We start from the raw sequence: 15,055 nt of genomic DNA, 5'->3' as shown, positions 1-15,055 counted from the left end.
TTGCTTATTAGTACTACATCTAAACAGGTTAGAGTGTAGGCACATAGTCCTGATCAAAGTCTGGAATATGGTTGCCTCGCGACGCAGCTCTCCCCCGTCAGGAGTAGCGGCTATCGTCAGAGAGCCGCTGCTCAGGAATCCGCTCTTCCGTCCTTTTCAGTGGTTGGCGGAGAGGAGGGCTGTGGCTGCAGGGGTGACCAGGATCGGGGACGTGCTGGGTGGCGGAGGACTGGGCTGGATGCTCCCACAGGAGTTGGCGCGTCGCGCGTCTGTGAGTGTCCAGGTCGCAGCTGATGCCATCCAAGACCTGAGAACGGTCGTGCTCGGACCCGACGTTATTTTGGGTCTTGAGGTGGCCCAGGTGCGCGGTGGTCTTCCGTCTGAGCGTTCCCCTGTTTGGACAGAATTCCACATTGGCCCCAAGCCCCGAACCCTCCCTCGGGTGCTGGTACCCCGCGATATGAGCCACCTCGGGGACATGCCCTCTGTGCCATTTGGCACGGCGCGGAGGAGCTTTTTGTACGGACCGCTGCTGCACACCTTCCATTTTCTCGCCCTTGTCCACCGCCCGGACAAGACCTGGCATGCCTTGTTGCCATCCGGCAGTGGAGGCCCCCGATGGGAGGCCCTCTACGGAGGTGTCCTCCCCCTTTCTATCGGGGACCTGGGTTGGAGGGTGTCGCATGCAGCAGTCCCTTATAATCATAGAATGTGTAGGTTCGCGGACTCTCAGGACACTTGCCATTTTTGCGGTCTTGTGGAGTCCGTGGACCATGCTTACATAGGGTGTGATAGGCTGCACTCCCTTTTTAGTTATTTGAAAAACCTTTTATTAAAGTTTTGTTTGCACTTCAGCCCCACGCTCCTGATCTATGGACACCCAGTGCGGAAGGGGGTTAGGAAGGAGGAGGACCTCCTCGTGAACCTGCTCCTGGGCCTGGCCAAGTTGGCTATTAACAGGTCCAGGCAGCGGGCGATCGACGGGGAAGTCCCGCCTGATTGTTTGTCCCTCTTCCGCAGCCGGGTGTCTTTGGAGAGGGAGCACACGGTGTCTGCCGGCACTCTCAAGGCCTTCCGTGCCCGGTGGGCACCGCGGGGTCTGGGGTGCTTTATTGACCCCCTTAATCACATTTCGGTTTAAAGTTGTAAGTTTCCTTTAAATTTTATCTTTAGTTTTACAGCTGACCTGAATTAGGGGCTGTGCTTGATTTGTCCTTCATTTTGTTGATTTGGTTTGATTGGTTTAACTTAAAAGATCCCCTGACACTGAGGAGAGAAGGTGTGTGCTGGTGCTGCTGCTCCTCAGTGTTTTCAACCTGTTCCTGCTCCTGCTTTTGGGGTTGCTTCTGCTGTGTGCTGCTGCTGCCCCTGCCCCTGTGGGGCCAAAGGAGAGAGGGGGAGAGAAGTAGGCACATAGTTCCTAGGCATGATTCCAATCTCTCAAGAGAGAGGGTCTAACACATGATTGACTGAAGTCAGTGGTACATCATCATCTACGTCATACATAAGCATATCCCATCTGTTAACCCTTTATACTACATTCCGGTTCAGTTTCTGGTCAATGGTAACCCCCAGGATGTTGATAGTGGGGGATTCAGTGATGGTAATAACATTGAATATCAAGGGGCGATGGTTAGATTCTCTCTTGTTGGAGATGCTCATTGCCTGGCAGTTTGTGTGACGCGAATATTACTTGTCACTTATCAGCCCAAGTCTGAATGTTGTCCAGGTCTTGCTGCATATGAACATGGGTTGCTTCATATTGTGGACTGCCTGATATTATAACTATTATAATAACGATTATAAGAAATAAGAGCAGGAATAGGCCATTCGGCCCCTCAAATCTGCTCTGCCATTCAATAAGATCATGGCTGATCTGGTTGGGGCCTTAGCTCCACTTTCCATCTTGTCCCCAATTACTCTTGACTCCCCTGTCGATCAAAAATCTGTCTAACTTGGCCTTAAATGTATTCAATAACCCAGCCTCCACTACTCTCTGGGGAAGAGAATTCCACAGACTAATGACCCTCAGAGAAAAAAATCCTTTTTATCTGTGTCTTAAATGGGAGACCCCTTATTTTAAACTGTGTCCCCTACTTCTAGATCAACCCCTCCCCCTCACCACAAGAGGAAATATTCTCTGAGCATCTACCCTGTAAACCCCCCCTCAGAATCCTACATGCTTCAAAAGATAACCTTTCACTCTTCTAAATTCTAACCTGCTCCACATTTCCTCATAAGACAAACCCTTTCATCCCAGGAATCAGCCAAGTGAACCTACTTTGAATTGCTTCCAATACAAGTATGCCCCTCCTTAAGTAAGGAGACCAAAACTGTACGCAGTACTCTAGGTGTGGTATCACTAATGCCCTATACAATTGTAGCCAAGACTTCCCTAATTTTATACTCTATTTCCCTAATGATTACTAAACTTCAACTGCTGTTAATTTTACACATTGAGGTTAATCCTTCTTACTCCATCATTAATTAGTATTGTTTCATTGTTACATATGTCCACAGCAAAGAAGTGGACTACTTCTCCCTCACATCATAACTAATTGACCACTCCATGAATTACGTTGCAAGGCCAAAGATCAGGACATTAATTTTTACTTGTTAATTATTTGCACTATTTCAATTGCTGAAAACTCAAAAATTTTCGTTTTTTGAGAAAAAGGGTGGGGAGGGTGAGGGGTAGGGGAATGGTTGAAGGACAGTCCAAATCACAGCAACCAGCTTAATTCATGATACCATTTTTAAATAAGTGATCAGACATAGATTGCAGAATGAAGGGAAGGGGAAAAATGGATATAAAAACCCTCTGGTTCTGAGTTGATCAGGGAGATGTGAAAAACAATATCAGAGCGGCACTACAGACCCATAGAGTCAGCAGGAAGTACAGTTTGAGGAGGGATGGGAGCTAGTGCAGGGGAGAGTTTAAGTGAATGTTTCAAACTGAGATTAATGGATTTTTTTCAGTAAGCGTTTTAAGGGTTACAGAATAAAGGTGGGTAGATGGAGTTGAGATGCAGATGGACTGCAGCAATTCAAGGCGGCAGCTCACCAGCACCTTCTCAAGGGCAACTAGGATTGGTAATAAATGATGGCCCAGCCAGTGACACACATTCCATGAAGTAATGTAAAAGGAAATACAGATCAGCTATGACTAAACAAAAAGCAGATAAGGATTGAAGGGCTGAATGGTCTCCTGTCGTCCTATTCCTCAGCAATTGAGTGCCAAAACTCATCACAGAACTTGCATTTTCTTTTTATCTTTTCCACATTTTCAGCCTTTAGTGAACACAATTATCTCCTCTAGAAAGTCAACATGTAGCAGCCTCACACATCAGAAACTTTGGCATTCCACTGTAGAATCAACAGGATGGACCCTTACAGATGACACAACTAACAGACAGTTCATTTCCCAAAATACACATTCTGTTTTCCCACCATCCCAGCTTCGAAGTATCCATCCCACACATCAACCCACTTAATTGGATGGACTTCATAAATTAATCTCGGTTGAACTTGGCTTCACCACTTGTACCTGTACATGTGAGAGCTGAGTGCAATGCACTTCTGGCTATCAATCCCAAATAGCAGCCTCCACAAGATTGCAGCTTATGTTCAAATGAAGTGTTGAAATACTCGCTTCCTTGATCAAAAAAAACCCTGGTTCTGGGTTATCAATTTCTCCCCTTGCCTTCATTCTCACCACTGTGACTATACTCCCCAACTCACGTTAGACAGTCTAGATACTTGCTGAGTCTCTCTCCATATTGCTTTGTAACCAATAATGGGGAACTCTCTGAAAGAACCTCCTGACCATGGTCTCTCCAATATTCTTTACCAGTCAGAGATAGTTTTAATACACTCTCCTCTAAACCAGAGACCAGGTATTCACTCCATGCAAGCTCTTCCTTGACAGACTGGTTTTCAAAGCAGTTTGCACAACTTGTGATTTCCAAGAACTTTTACTGACCAATAGCAGTGCAATTAGAACAAGCTAATTCTCCGCATGCAAATATTCATAAAGGAAAGACATGAACCAGATCTCCTCTTCAAACCAAGATACTCCGAGTAGGATCAATGATTTCACTATAATTGAGATAGAAATCTGATACAAGTTAAATGGGTTCTAAACAAAGAATTCCCAGGTAAACATCCCAGAGTACACAGAGGGGGCAATGTGAGACACTTGAGTCACGAGGGACTCAATAGACACTGAGTGGGGGGAGTGGGGAAGGTGACAGGGCACCTTTACATTCGCAACAGGCTAATATTCAAAAGAGGAGCCAGTACAGCTACTGGCTGTATTGTCCATTAGTCTTACTTCCATTCCATATAAGTGGATCAATGGATCATCTGTGCCATAATAACCGAGTTAACCTGGGTTCACAAGCGGCAGATCCTGTCTGATCAACCTCCTCGACTTCGTTGAGGAAGTGACAATACAAGTGGAGTGTGATAAGCTCCATGATGTGGTGTACATCCACTTCCTTCCAGAGGCCTTTTTAAAAAAAATTCATTGACAGGATGTGGGCATCGCTAGCTAGCTGACCATCCCTAGTTGCCCTCGAGAAGGTGTTGGTGAGCTGCCTTCTTGAACCACTGCATGATACATTCTGCACACAAGCTATTAATTCAACTCAAAGCTCTGGAGATTCTAGATAAACACTGAGAATGGATAAAAAGAAAACTGTCTGAAGGTAGGAATCAAGGAATAGGGAGTAGCTATTTCAGAGTGGCTGAAGTGGAGGGAGGTGTTGCAAGTGCTGAATGGGGGACCTCAGGGTTCAATGTGTTTCTAATTGACAGAAAAGACACTGGCTTCAAAAACAAAGTGGTAAAATTTTCAAATGATTCCATGGGAAGAAGGGAGATGGAATCAGGAGAGACAGTTCAGAGATTATAGAAACAATTGGACAAGATATGTAATTCAGCAGAACAACAGGGGATAATACTTAATGCAAACAATTGTAAAATTCCACACACAAGGAGAAATCAGCAACATGCCCTCTACAAATGGTGCTGGAATAACTGAGGATGAAACTGAAAAAAACCAAAGTCTTACTGACTCAACGTATCCAACCAAAAACAGGGCAATTCACAAAACTAATCATGTGTTACAGAACATTGTCTCAGATTTCAGCACAACTGCACTGTGGTCTAATCAGACTGCATCTTCAATACTGCATCCAGTTCTCGACACCAATACATTCCAGCATTAGAGGCGGTGCAGAGAAAAGTTACAGATTGAATCCCCGGAATCAGGGCCGGAATTAACACTGGAAAAACTTGGGCTTTCCAGCCTGTGATGGAAATATTTTAGAGATCATGGTCTTCGAGGGAAATGAGATTGTCAGAGCTATTGCAAAAGTTAATCCAGAATATTATTTTTAATGAAAGACTGGGAGAGCAAGTGAGGAGCAGGGGTTCAGACAGGTAACTTTAGTAACTGATATCAGGAGGTTTTATCATCGCAGGGGGGAGGGGCTGAGCTTCCAGATAGGGAGTACTGAAGGCACAAACCCTGGCATCATTTAAGCAATAGTTTGAATCTGGAATTATTAGATCCTCAAATCAGGCCAGCACAAGGATCTCTCAGGATGGATAATTAAACTGGGCCAAGTGCTTCCCTTTCCTAATATTCTGGTGATCTGATGACGTGACCACAGCATCTTTTTCAATGTCCCTCAATTACCTGCTCACTCATTTCCCACCTCCTCATTCCGTCCACCAACTACAAGCTCACTCACATCTTATCTCCACGAGGAGATTTGTCACTGATGTTCTGCTTCTCCCAGCTGTGTAACGCTACCCAGTGCAGCCAATCAACAGTAAGAGACACCTCAAATTCCTATTGACTAACTGTAAATATCTAAAAAAAATACACCACAGCCCTGAGCTCAGGAGCAAATCCTGTGATGGTCATCATAGTTGCTGCAGTAAGGAACATTGCTCCTAAAGTGATGGACAGGATTAAGACAGTAAGATGATGAGAGTGAGGTGAGGGTTGTTCCTCTAAGTCTTAGATCTGTCCAAGATAGACACAGGATACTACAGGTGAAGTGAAACGGAGATTGAACTGGTGACAGCATGGAATCGTTGCAGAACTGGGATATCAGCAGCTAATTAATGATCAGGACATTTTATGTGCATTGAGTGTTATGGTAAGATTTTAATCATTGTTAATGGAAATTATGAAGTGATACCACTAGTAACAGTAAGCTGCATTTGTTGAAATGATGTTCCACCTCCCTGCAGCCGAGATGATTTTGGGACATTGCACTGACTGTATCCACATTGGCTGCGATGGCCGAGATCAGGAGCTGCTTCTACACGCCAGTTACAAGAGCTGAATTTCAGTTTGACCCACAACCCTGTCCAGGGATATTTCTGACCAGGCTGGCGACTAGGAACTCGCTGCTCAAACCAAACCTAAAGATGCTGCGGCGCGGATCACTCCCGGATTAAATAATAAATTATTTTCGCAGCGATTCCGGTGAAACGGCGGCTTTAAGCCCTCATCTCAAATCACAGAAAAAAAAACCTTCAAAATCTCAATGTCAAATCATACCTCACACCAACGCCACACTCATTAAACCTCAAAACATTCCCGAGGGAATCCAATTCAAATTTGCTACACAAAGCTCCACAATTCCCCACATTGCCCAGTTAAACCGGCGCATTGCAGCCCCAGCACTGGCGATGTGAACTGGTGTAGGAATTAAAAAGCACAGCGAATTCACTGCCTGTTTTAAAGGGCAGGTGTTAGGAATGAAGCGAGGATTCCTGATATCGGCGCTCAGCTGCTTTGGTGCAACGGACAGAGAGAGATAGAGACAGATACAGCCGCTGTTCCTACCTGTGTAGCTTTGTGGAATTGTTTTCTCAGTCCTGCCACAGACATGGTGTTTGACACGGGATGTTGCAGGAACGCTGGACAGCTGCTTCTTTGAAGTTGGAATTATTCTCGCCTCCAGTGTTACTCCCGCTCAGCTCCTTCTTATCTTACTCCAGGATTAAATTACTCTCTGCAAAACCAGGATATCCGGACCCAACCTGACGTCAGTTTTTCTTAAAGAGACAGTCACATTTGTTGCGAGTGTTGTAGATGAATTAATCCGCACCGGCAGCTAAAAATAGAGACAAGCTATTTTCATCCCATCGTTTGTTCAAGCGGCGCGGGACGCCCGGTACCTTCTGTATTGTACAGGCAGATAGGCACGATATACAATCACACACACACACACACACACACACATATACATGTATAAACATTGGGAGAGCTGGCCCAAAGACTAGTCCAGCAACAGCCTGACATAATCATGCTTACCAAATCAGACAATGCCCCAGACCCCAACATTACCATCCCCAGTATGTCCTGTCCCACCAACAAGACAGATCCCACCAAAAATGGCAGCACAGTGGTACAGGCAGTGGGAGTCCTCAACATCAACTCTGGAACTCTGATGGCACCAAGTCAAACATGAGTAAGGAAACCTCCTACTGGTTACCACCTACCGCTCTCCCTCAGCTGATGGGCAGAATCATCCCAGATTTGCACTAAGTGCAGTAGCATGCCACGAAAAAAGATGTTTTTACCCGCTGGCCGCAATGGCAGCTTTTCACACCACATTTTCCCATTCCCGCCTCGTTAATTATGCAGCCACGGGAAAGATGTCATCTCACTGGTGGGCAGCCTCCAATTTTCCAGCCAGGCCATCAGCTCAGCACATCCTCACACCAGGTGCCATATTTAAACTGCAGCCACACGTACACTTCTCAATGTCTGCAGCCCAGGACTGCTCCAGTGAAGACATGGCCCCAAAAGCCAAGAAGAGTACAGCCCCTGATTCAGTGATGATTCCCTGGGACACCTTCTGGATGCTGTAGAGACCCACTGCGATGTCCTCTACCCCCGCTCTAGTTGTAGTAGGAGCTCCATCAGTCTCACCACTCCGGTCTGGGTGGCAGTGGTGGTCAGTGCCAATGCTGCACAAGAGGTTGGCCATCCAGTGCCAAAAATGGATGAATAATCTCACCCATGCCACCAGGGTAAGGCAACAATCTCATCACTCTAAACTCACACACTCACAAGCCCATCACACATTCACTGGCATCTCACTCACTGCCAGCTCAAGGGACATCACCTCTCACTCTCTCACACACACCCTCACATCTCCATCTGGCCTCATCTCCTCTGGAGACTGCCTCCTCAGCACTCACCATCTTGAGGCCACTTGTACAGATCAACATGTGCCCCCACTTACACCCTGGGATAACCCCTACCCCAGTACAGCCCTCACCCACAGCCTCTTGCCTGAGGCCACCTCTCTCCCTTCCCTAAGCAAGCCCTAGCCCTGCAGTTGATGAAAAGCTGCCTTACAGCTGGTCTGCTAGGTAGACACCTGCCCATGAGCCCCTCTAAAAGTGATGTGGTGCTGCCTGTGAAGCCTGGTGCTGATGGCCACAAGTGCTGCCTGAAGCAAGGTGGGCAAACAAACCTTGAAGTCCTGAGCAAAGTGCAGTTCACCAAGCGCACGTCGCTTATGTATAGTTGTGAAACACCTGGATGATCCAGTGTGGGGTTATGATTCCGGGCTTATAATGAGATGCTGAATTATTAAAATTAGGTGCAGCAGTGGGAAACACGCCCACCAGTGACAGGTGGAGCAGACAATCGTAAACTAGTTTCACAAAAGTGTAAATCTGATTTTTGGGCTTCTAGCCATATTGGCCATTCACACCTGCCATAACGCCCACCGCCAATTGGACCAAGTGGTTTTGCCCAATGAATCAGTGCTCCTGCATGTTGAACACCAATTAGAAGAAACACTGAGGGTGGCTAAGGTGCAGAATGTACTCTGGGTGGGGGACTTCAATGTCCATCACCAAGAGTGGCTCGGTAGCACCACTACTGACCGAGCTGGCTGAGTCCTAAAGGACATAACTGCTAGACTGGGTCTGTGGCAGGTGCTGATGGAACCAAGAGGGAAAAACATACTTGACCTCATCCTCACCAGCTCCATTCTAAAAATTCCACAGAACTCCTGGAACACAACACAAGTATATTTTCTGTATAAAATTAGTCACACAATTGAGCATATATTGATCAGACTGACCATTGCACAGTACATACAAAGACCAAGTCTCACCTTCATATTGTGGATACCCTCCATCATGTCGTGTGGCACTATCACGGTGCTAAATGAGATTCAGAACAGATCGGGTAACTTAGCTGGGCATCCATGAGGCACTATGAGCCATCAGCAACAGAATTGTATTCCACCCCAATCTGTAACCACATAGCTTGGCATATCCCCCGCTCTGCTGTCACCATCAAGCCCTGGTCAATGAGGAGTGTGGAAGAGCACACCAGGAACTGCACCGAGCAAATCTGAAACAGAGGTATCAACCTGTTCAAGTTTCAATGCAGGAATACATGCATTCTAAACAGCAGAAGCAGCATGCAAAAGACAGAGTCAAGCAATCCCATAACTGATGGATGATATCAAAGCTCTGCAGTCCTGCCACATCCAGTCATGAATAGTGGTGGACAAATAAACAACTAACAAGAGGAGAAGGCTATAAAATATCCCATCATTAATATTGGGCAGCCAAGCATGTGAGGATGAAAGACAAGCTTGAAGTGTTCACAACCTTCTGCAGCAAGAAGCGCCAAGTGGGTGATCCATCTCGACCCCCTTCTGAGGTCCCCACCATTTGACATCAAAAAAAGGCTGAGTGCATTGGATACAGCAAAGGCTGTAGACCCTGACAACATTTCGACTGTAGGACTGAAGTCTTATGCTCTAGAACTAACTATGCCCTTAGCCAAGCTGGGGAGGTGATGGTGTAGTGGTATTGTCTTTGGACTAGTAATCCAGAGACCCTGGGTAATGCTCTGGGGACCTGGGTTTGAATCCTACTATAGCAGATGGTGAAATTTGAATTCAATAACAAATCTGGAATTAAAAGTCTAATGACATGAAACCATTATTGATTGTTATAAAAACCTATCTGGCTCACTAATGGTTGAGTAATTGAGCAAATACATAGCAGATGCAGGATAACATGGATAACATCCACTTTGGTAGGAAAAACAGAATAGCAAAATATTATTTAAATGGTGATAGATTGGGAAACATTGATGTGCAAAGGGACCTGTACATCAATCACTGAAAGCAAGCATGCAGATGCAGCAAGCAGGTAAGAAGGCAAATGGTATATTGGCCTTCATTGATTCAAGGATGTCTTACTGCAGCTGTACAGGGTGTTGGTGAGACCACACCTGGAGTGTTGTGTGCAGTTTTGGTTTCCTTACCTAAGAAGGGATATACTTGCCATAGAGGGAGTGCAGCGAAGGTTCACCAGACTGATTCCTGGGATGGCAAGGTTGTCATGGGAGGAGAGATTGGTCTGACTGGGCCTGTATTCACTGGAGTTTAGAAGAATGAGAGGGGATCTCATTGAAACGTATAAAATTCTGACAGTGCTGGAGAGACTGGACACAAGGATGATATTTCCTATGGCTGGGGGTCTAGAACAAGGGTCATAGTCTTAGGATACAAGGTAGACCATCAATTTTCAGGGATTAGGATGGAGTTGGTGTGTAGGGAATGGAGTTTTTTGGTGGGAACCAAAGCAATGACTTCAGTCTTCCCAATATTTACTTGGAGGAAATTACTGTTTATTCAGGACTGGATGTCAGCCGGGTGATGTGACAGTGGAGGGGCCAAGAGAGGTATTGGTGAGGTAGAGCTGGGTGTCATCAGCATACATGTGAACACCAATGCTGTGTTCTCAGATGATTTAGATTCTTTTGAATAATGTTAATTATCAGTTTACTTTTATTGTGTGTATAGTGGTTGGTGTGTCTACCAACTGTACCATCATCAGGATCTTGCGGAGACAGCGCTGGTGTTACCTCTGCAGAGTTTTGAGGTTCCTGCTGTACATAGTCCACATCTCTGAGCCATATAGGAGGGTGGGTATCACTGCTGCTCTGTAGACCATGAGCTTGGTGCTGGGTTTGAGGTCCTGGTCTTCAAACACTCTCTTCTTCAGGCGGCTGAAGGCTGCACCAGCACACTGAAGGTGGTGTTGAACCTCATCATTGGTGTCTACCCTTGTTGACAGTCGGCTCCAAGGTATGGAAAGTGGTCCATGTTGTCCAAGGCTTCATCATGGATTTTGATAACCAGGGGGGTGGGGGGGCAATGCGAAGTGGAGGGGGCAGGCTGGTAGAGGATCTTTGTCTTACAGATGTTTCGTGTAAGGCTCTGGTAAGCCTCGGTGAAGGTGTTAATGATGGCTTGGAGCTCGGCTTCCGAGTGTGCACAGGCACAAGCATCGTCTGCATACTGGAGTTCTTTGACATTCAATCCTTTGGCAGCAAAAAGAGTGCGTGCCAACCTGGGCACCCCACCCACCCTTTCCCCCTACCACCGTCTGCCCCACCTGTGACAAAGACTGTAGGTGTGCATTGGACTCTTCAGTCACCTGAGAACTTACTTTTAGTGTGGAAGCAAATCATCCTCGAGGAACTGTCTAAGAGAGAGAGAGAGACAATACCATCATCACATTTGGAGATAAAAGCTCCTCTGAATGTTGATCCTTCTCTGGTCCCACTTCCACCAGAGATGCTATAGTAATCTTTTGTACAGTAGGTTGGTCTCCGGTAGGTTGGTCTGGTAAGTAAGGAGACTTTCCCAGGCCTGGAATAATGATAGACAAACCTGCTCCACAAAAAGAGAAGTGAGATCACAGGTGAAATCAGAGTCTGAATATTCTTTGGTGTTTGAGGACTCAGGACTGTGCTATTCTGGCTGGCTAACAGTGGTAGTCTTGACATCTTCTGCCGCCTGGGGGAGATTGAGGGCAACACAGGCCCTGCTCAGAAGAGAGAAAGGCTGATTCCAGACAACGTACATTAGCTCAAAGATCTGTTTACCACCCCATGTTGTATTCTCTCTCCTGATCGGTTTTTCCTTGGCAGGGTCTAATTCCTCTGGGCTCTCTTTCAAGCTCACATTTTGAAATTGTGCTTCTGCCAATTATTTTTGAAAGACATCAGGCTCTTTGTTAAGAATTTCTACCTTCACTTGCCATTCTATGTTCAGGATTTTCATTTCTTCATGTACCTCTTTGAAAATGTAATGTTTTTCCAAACGTGCGACTGTTTCCCTCAGTGCTTCAGTCTCATCCTTGTATCTCCTGGCTTCCTCCGGGAATAGTGCACATTCCGGAGTCTTCCCTGAAAACCAAGTCATCAGCTGTTTCGGAGTGGAATTAAAATTCATTTTGTCTCGCTTTGTAATGTTCCCAAGGGACAAACTCGGAACTGGGAGATCCTTGTAGCATGTGAAGGCCCTTCAACAGGTTTTCCTTTTCATTGTGAAACTCAAGTACTTGAATTTTCTTGTAATTTAGCAGTATTATTGAGTTTATTCTGCCGCTCTGACATTCTGCTGTTTAAGAAATTCTTTATTCTGTTGTGTTGCCGAAGGCTAATGGATTGTTTTTGAATCTGATCCTGAAGGACAATTAGCTGCTCTTTTAACTGTTTATTTTCGTGTTCAGATCTTGTCTTCTGAATCTGTGCGTCGCTGTATAGCTTTGTCTTCGCTGATAGCTCCAACACAGCTTTTTCTGAAGTAGCATCTTTTCAAACTCCTTGTGTTTATCCAGGGGCACGTGGTGGTTCATCAAGGCAATCAGCTCTGTGAGTGCCTTTCTTGTCTGCGGTCGTGCCTGCCTATACGTGAGGTTGAGTAAGACCAACTCAGCTTTGATGCAAACATTTTCTGAGTGAATCTCTGATTTTCCTTGGTCTGCCTGTCACAGGACTTTTTCCTTGTCGTTCACCGCCAACTGGTGGTACAGTCCTGGAAAAGTGTTCATGTCTCTGAAATGGAAATAATTTGGGACTTCTGCCCTGGGCTCCCCATAAAGATACATCACTGGGGCTTCTGGAAAGTTCTGTGTCTCTCTGGCGTCCTCGTGTGGTTTGTTCGGTTGCTGTCTTTTGCCTCTCTGTCCTTTTGCTGAAGGTTTCCTAGGCCTCGTTTTAAGCTCTGAACTCTCCTCAGCTGGAAGATTAAAATATTCATCAAAGGCTGTTAACGCTCCTTGAGGCTGGTTTCAGATTCATCAATGCCTTACACCAGGACAATGTGATTCGCAAGATCGCCAAACCAGTAAAAATAAGCATTAATCTGGAACAAAAATAAAAATAAAAATACCTGGAAAAACTCAGCAGGTCTGACAGCATCTGCAGAGAGGAACACAGTTAACATTTTGAGTCCGTATGACTCTTCAACAGAACTAAGGAAAAATAGAAGAGGTGAAATATAAGCTGGTTTAAGAGGGGGGGTGGGGGGTGGTGGGACAAGTAGAGCTGGATAGAGGGTCAATGATAGATGGAGATAACCAAAAGATGTCACAGACAAAAGGACAAAGAGGTGTTGAAGGTGGTGATATTATCTAAGGAATGTGCTAATTAAGGGTAGAAAGCAGGACAAACAAGGTACAGATAGCCCTGGTGGGGTGAAGGGATCGAAATAGGCTAAAAGGTAGAGATAAAACAATGAATAGAAATACATTCAAAAATAATGGAAATAGGTGGGAAAAGAAAAATCTATATAAATTATTGGAAAAAAGGGGGGGGGTCGGAAAGGGGGTGGGGATGGAGGAGAGAGTTCATGATCTAAAATTGTTGAACTCAATATTCAGTCCAGAAGGCTGTAAAGTGCCTAGTCGGAAGATGAGGTGCTGTTCCTCCAGTTTGCGTTGAACTTCACTGGAACAATGCAGCAGGCCAAGGATGGACATGTGGGCATGAGAGCAGGGTGGAATGTTGAAATGGCAAACGGCAGGGAGGTCTGGGTCATGCTTGCGGACACACCGAAGGTGTTCTGCAAAGCAGTCACCCAGTCTGCATTTGGTCTCTCCAATGTAGAGGAGACTGCATTGGGAACAGCGATAGCAGTAGACTAAATTGAGGGAAGTGCAAGTGAATGCTGCTTCGCTTGAAAGGAGTGTTTGAGCCCTTGGACGTTGAGGAGGGGGGAAGTAAAGGGGCAGGTGTTGCACCTTCTGCGGTTGCATGGGAAGGTGCCGTGGGAGGGGGTTGAGGAGTAGGGGGTGATGGAGGAGTGGACTAGGGTGTCCTGGAGGGAACGATCCCTGCGGAATGCCGCCGGCGGGGTGAAGGGAAGATGTGTTTGATGGTGGCATCATGCTGGAGTTGGCGGAAATGGCGGAGGATGATCCTTTGAATGCGGAGGTTGGTGGGGTGATAAGTGAGGACAAGTGGGACCCCATCATGGTTCTGAGAGGGCATTAATCTGGTCTTCCTCTGGATTTTTACTGAGGCCTGATATACTAATATAATGTGAAAAATTGCTTCTCAAGGATGTCAAATGCCCTGTTGGATTTGGCCTTTGGGTTGGCCAAAACTGATCCAGTGAGTTGGATTTGTCATTCCTTTTGAAGATTTTAAAATGGTGGGTACAGCTTTAAGAGATTACTGGCTTCCAAGATGGCGTCGCCATCACTGCTGAACAATGGAGCTTCCCGTGCTCATCGGTTTTTGCAGCTTTGCAAAATGGCAGCAGCGCAATTTTGCCTGAAGAAGAAGGGTCTGCAATGGCTGCAGGGTCAGCTGGCTGCTGACTCCTATGCAACTGTTGGTAATCAGTGGTGTAGAGTTGTGTCGGGAAGTGTAGAAAAGAACCACAGGTTTGCTGTTTAGGAAAGGGTCGCAAGGTAACCGGAGGAGAATAAATTAATTATTAATTTCATTTTATTTGGTCCTTGCCGAACTCGGGAGCCATGTGTTGAGACTTGGAGATGGGGATTGAGATTTAGCAGTGGGTTTCTTTCAAATGGCGCTTCTGACTGACAATAGATTTCTTAGGACTGGCTGGCCTGGAGTTTAAAAAATATTATCTCACCCCCGGAGATTGAGAGCTCTGCTTGCTGAAGCTGGACTTCCAAGGGAGATTCATTGGAGCCTTATGCTGGAGTAAAACTTGTACCTTTTCGC

General features: G+C 46.0%; 1 protein-coding gene across 1 annotated transcript in view; it reads right to left on the bottom strand.

Moving 5' to 3' along the window:
- The window catches only part of sh3gl2a (SH3 domain containing GRB2 like 2a, endophilin A1), a 173,730-nt gene extending 166,682 nt beyond the window's left edge, over nt 1-7,048 (bottom strand). The window contains exon 1 of the mRNA XM_041185252.1: nt 6,869-7,048. Within this exon, the coding sequence (XP_041041186.1) occupies nt 6,869-6,913 (45 nt within the window). The 5' untranslated portion in view covers nt 6,914-7,048. The remainder of the gene's footprint in view (nt 1-6,868) is intronic.
- Between the last annotated feature and the right edge of the window lie 8,007 nt (nt 7,049-15,055).

Source organism: Carcharodon carcharias, chromosome 4 (assembly GCF_017639515.1).
Source record: "Carcharodon carcharias isolate sCarCar2 chromosome 4, sCarCar2.pri, whole genome shotgun sequence".
Taxonomy (NCBI): Eukaryota; Metazoa; Chordata; class Chondrichthyes; order Lamniformes; family Lamnidae; genus Carcharodon; species Carcharodon carcharias.
The sequence above is the reverse complement of the archived record's forward strand: the minus strand, read 5'-3'. Positions and strand labels throughout refer to the sequence as shown.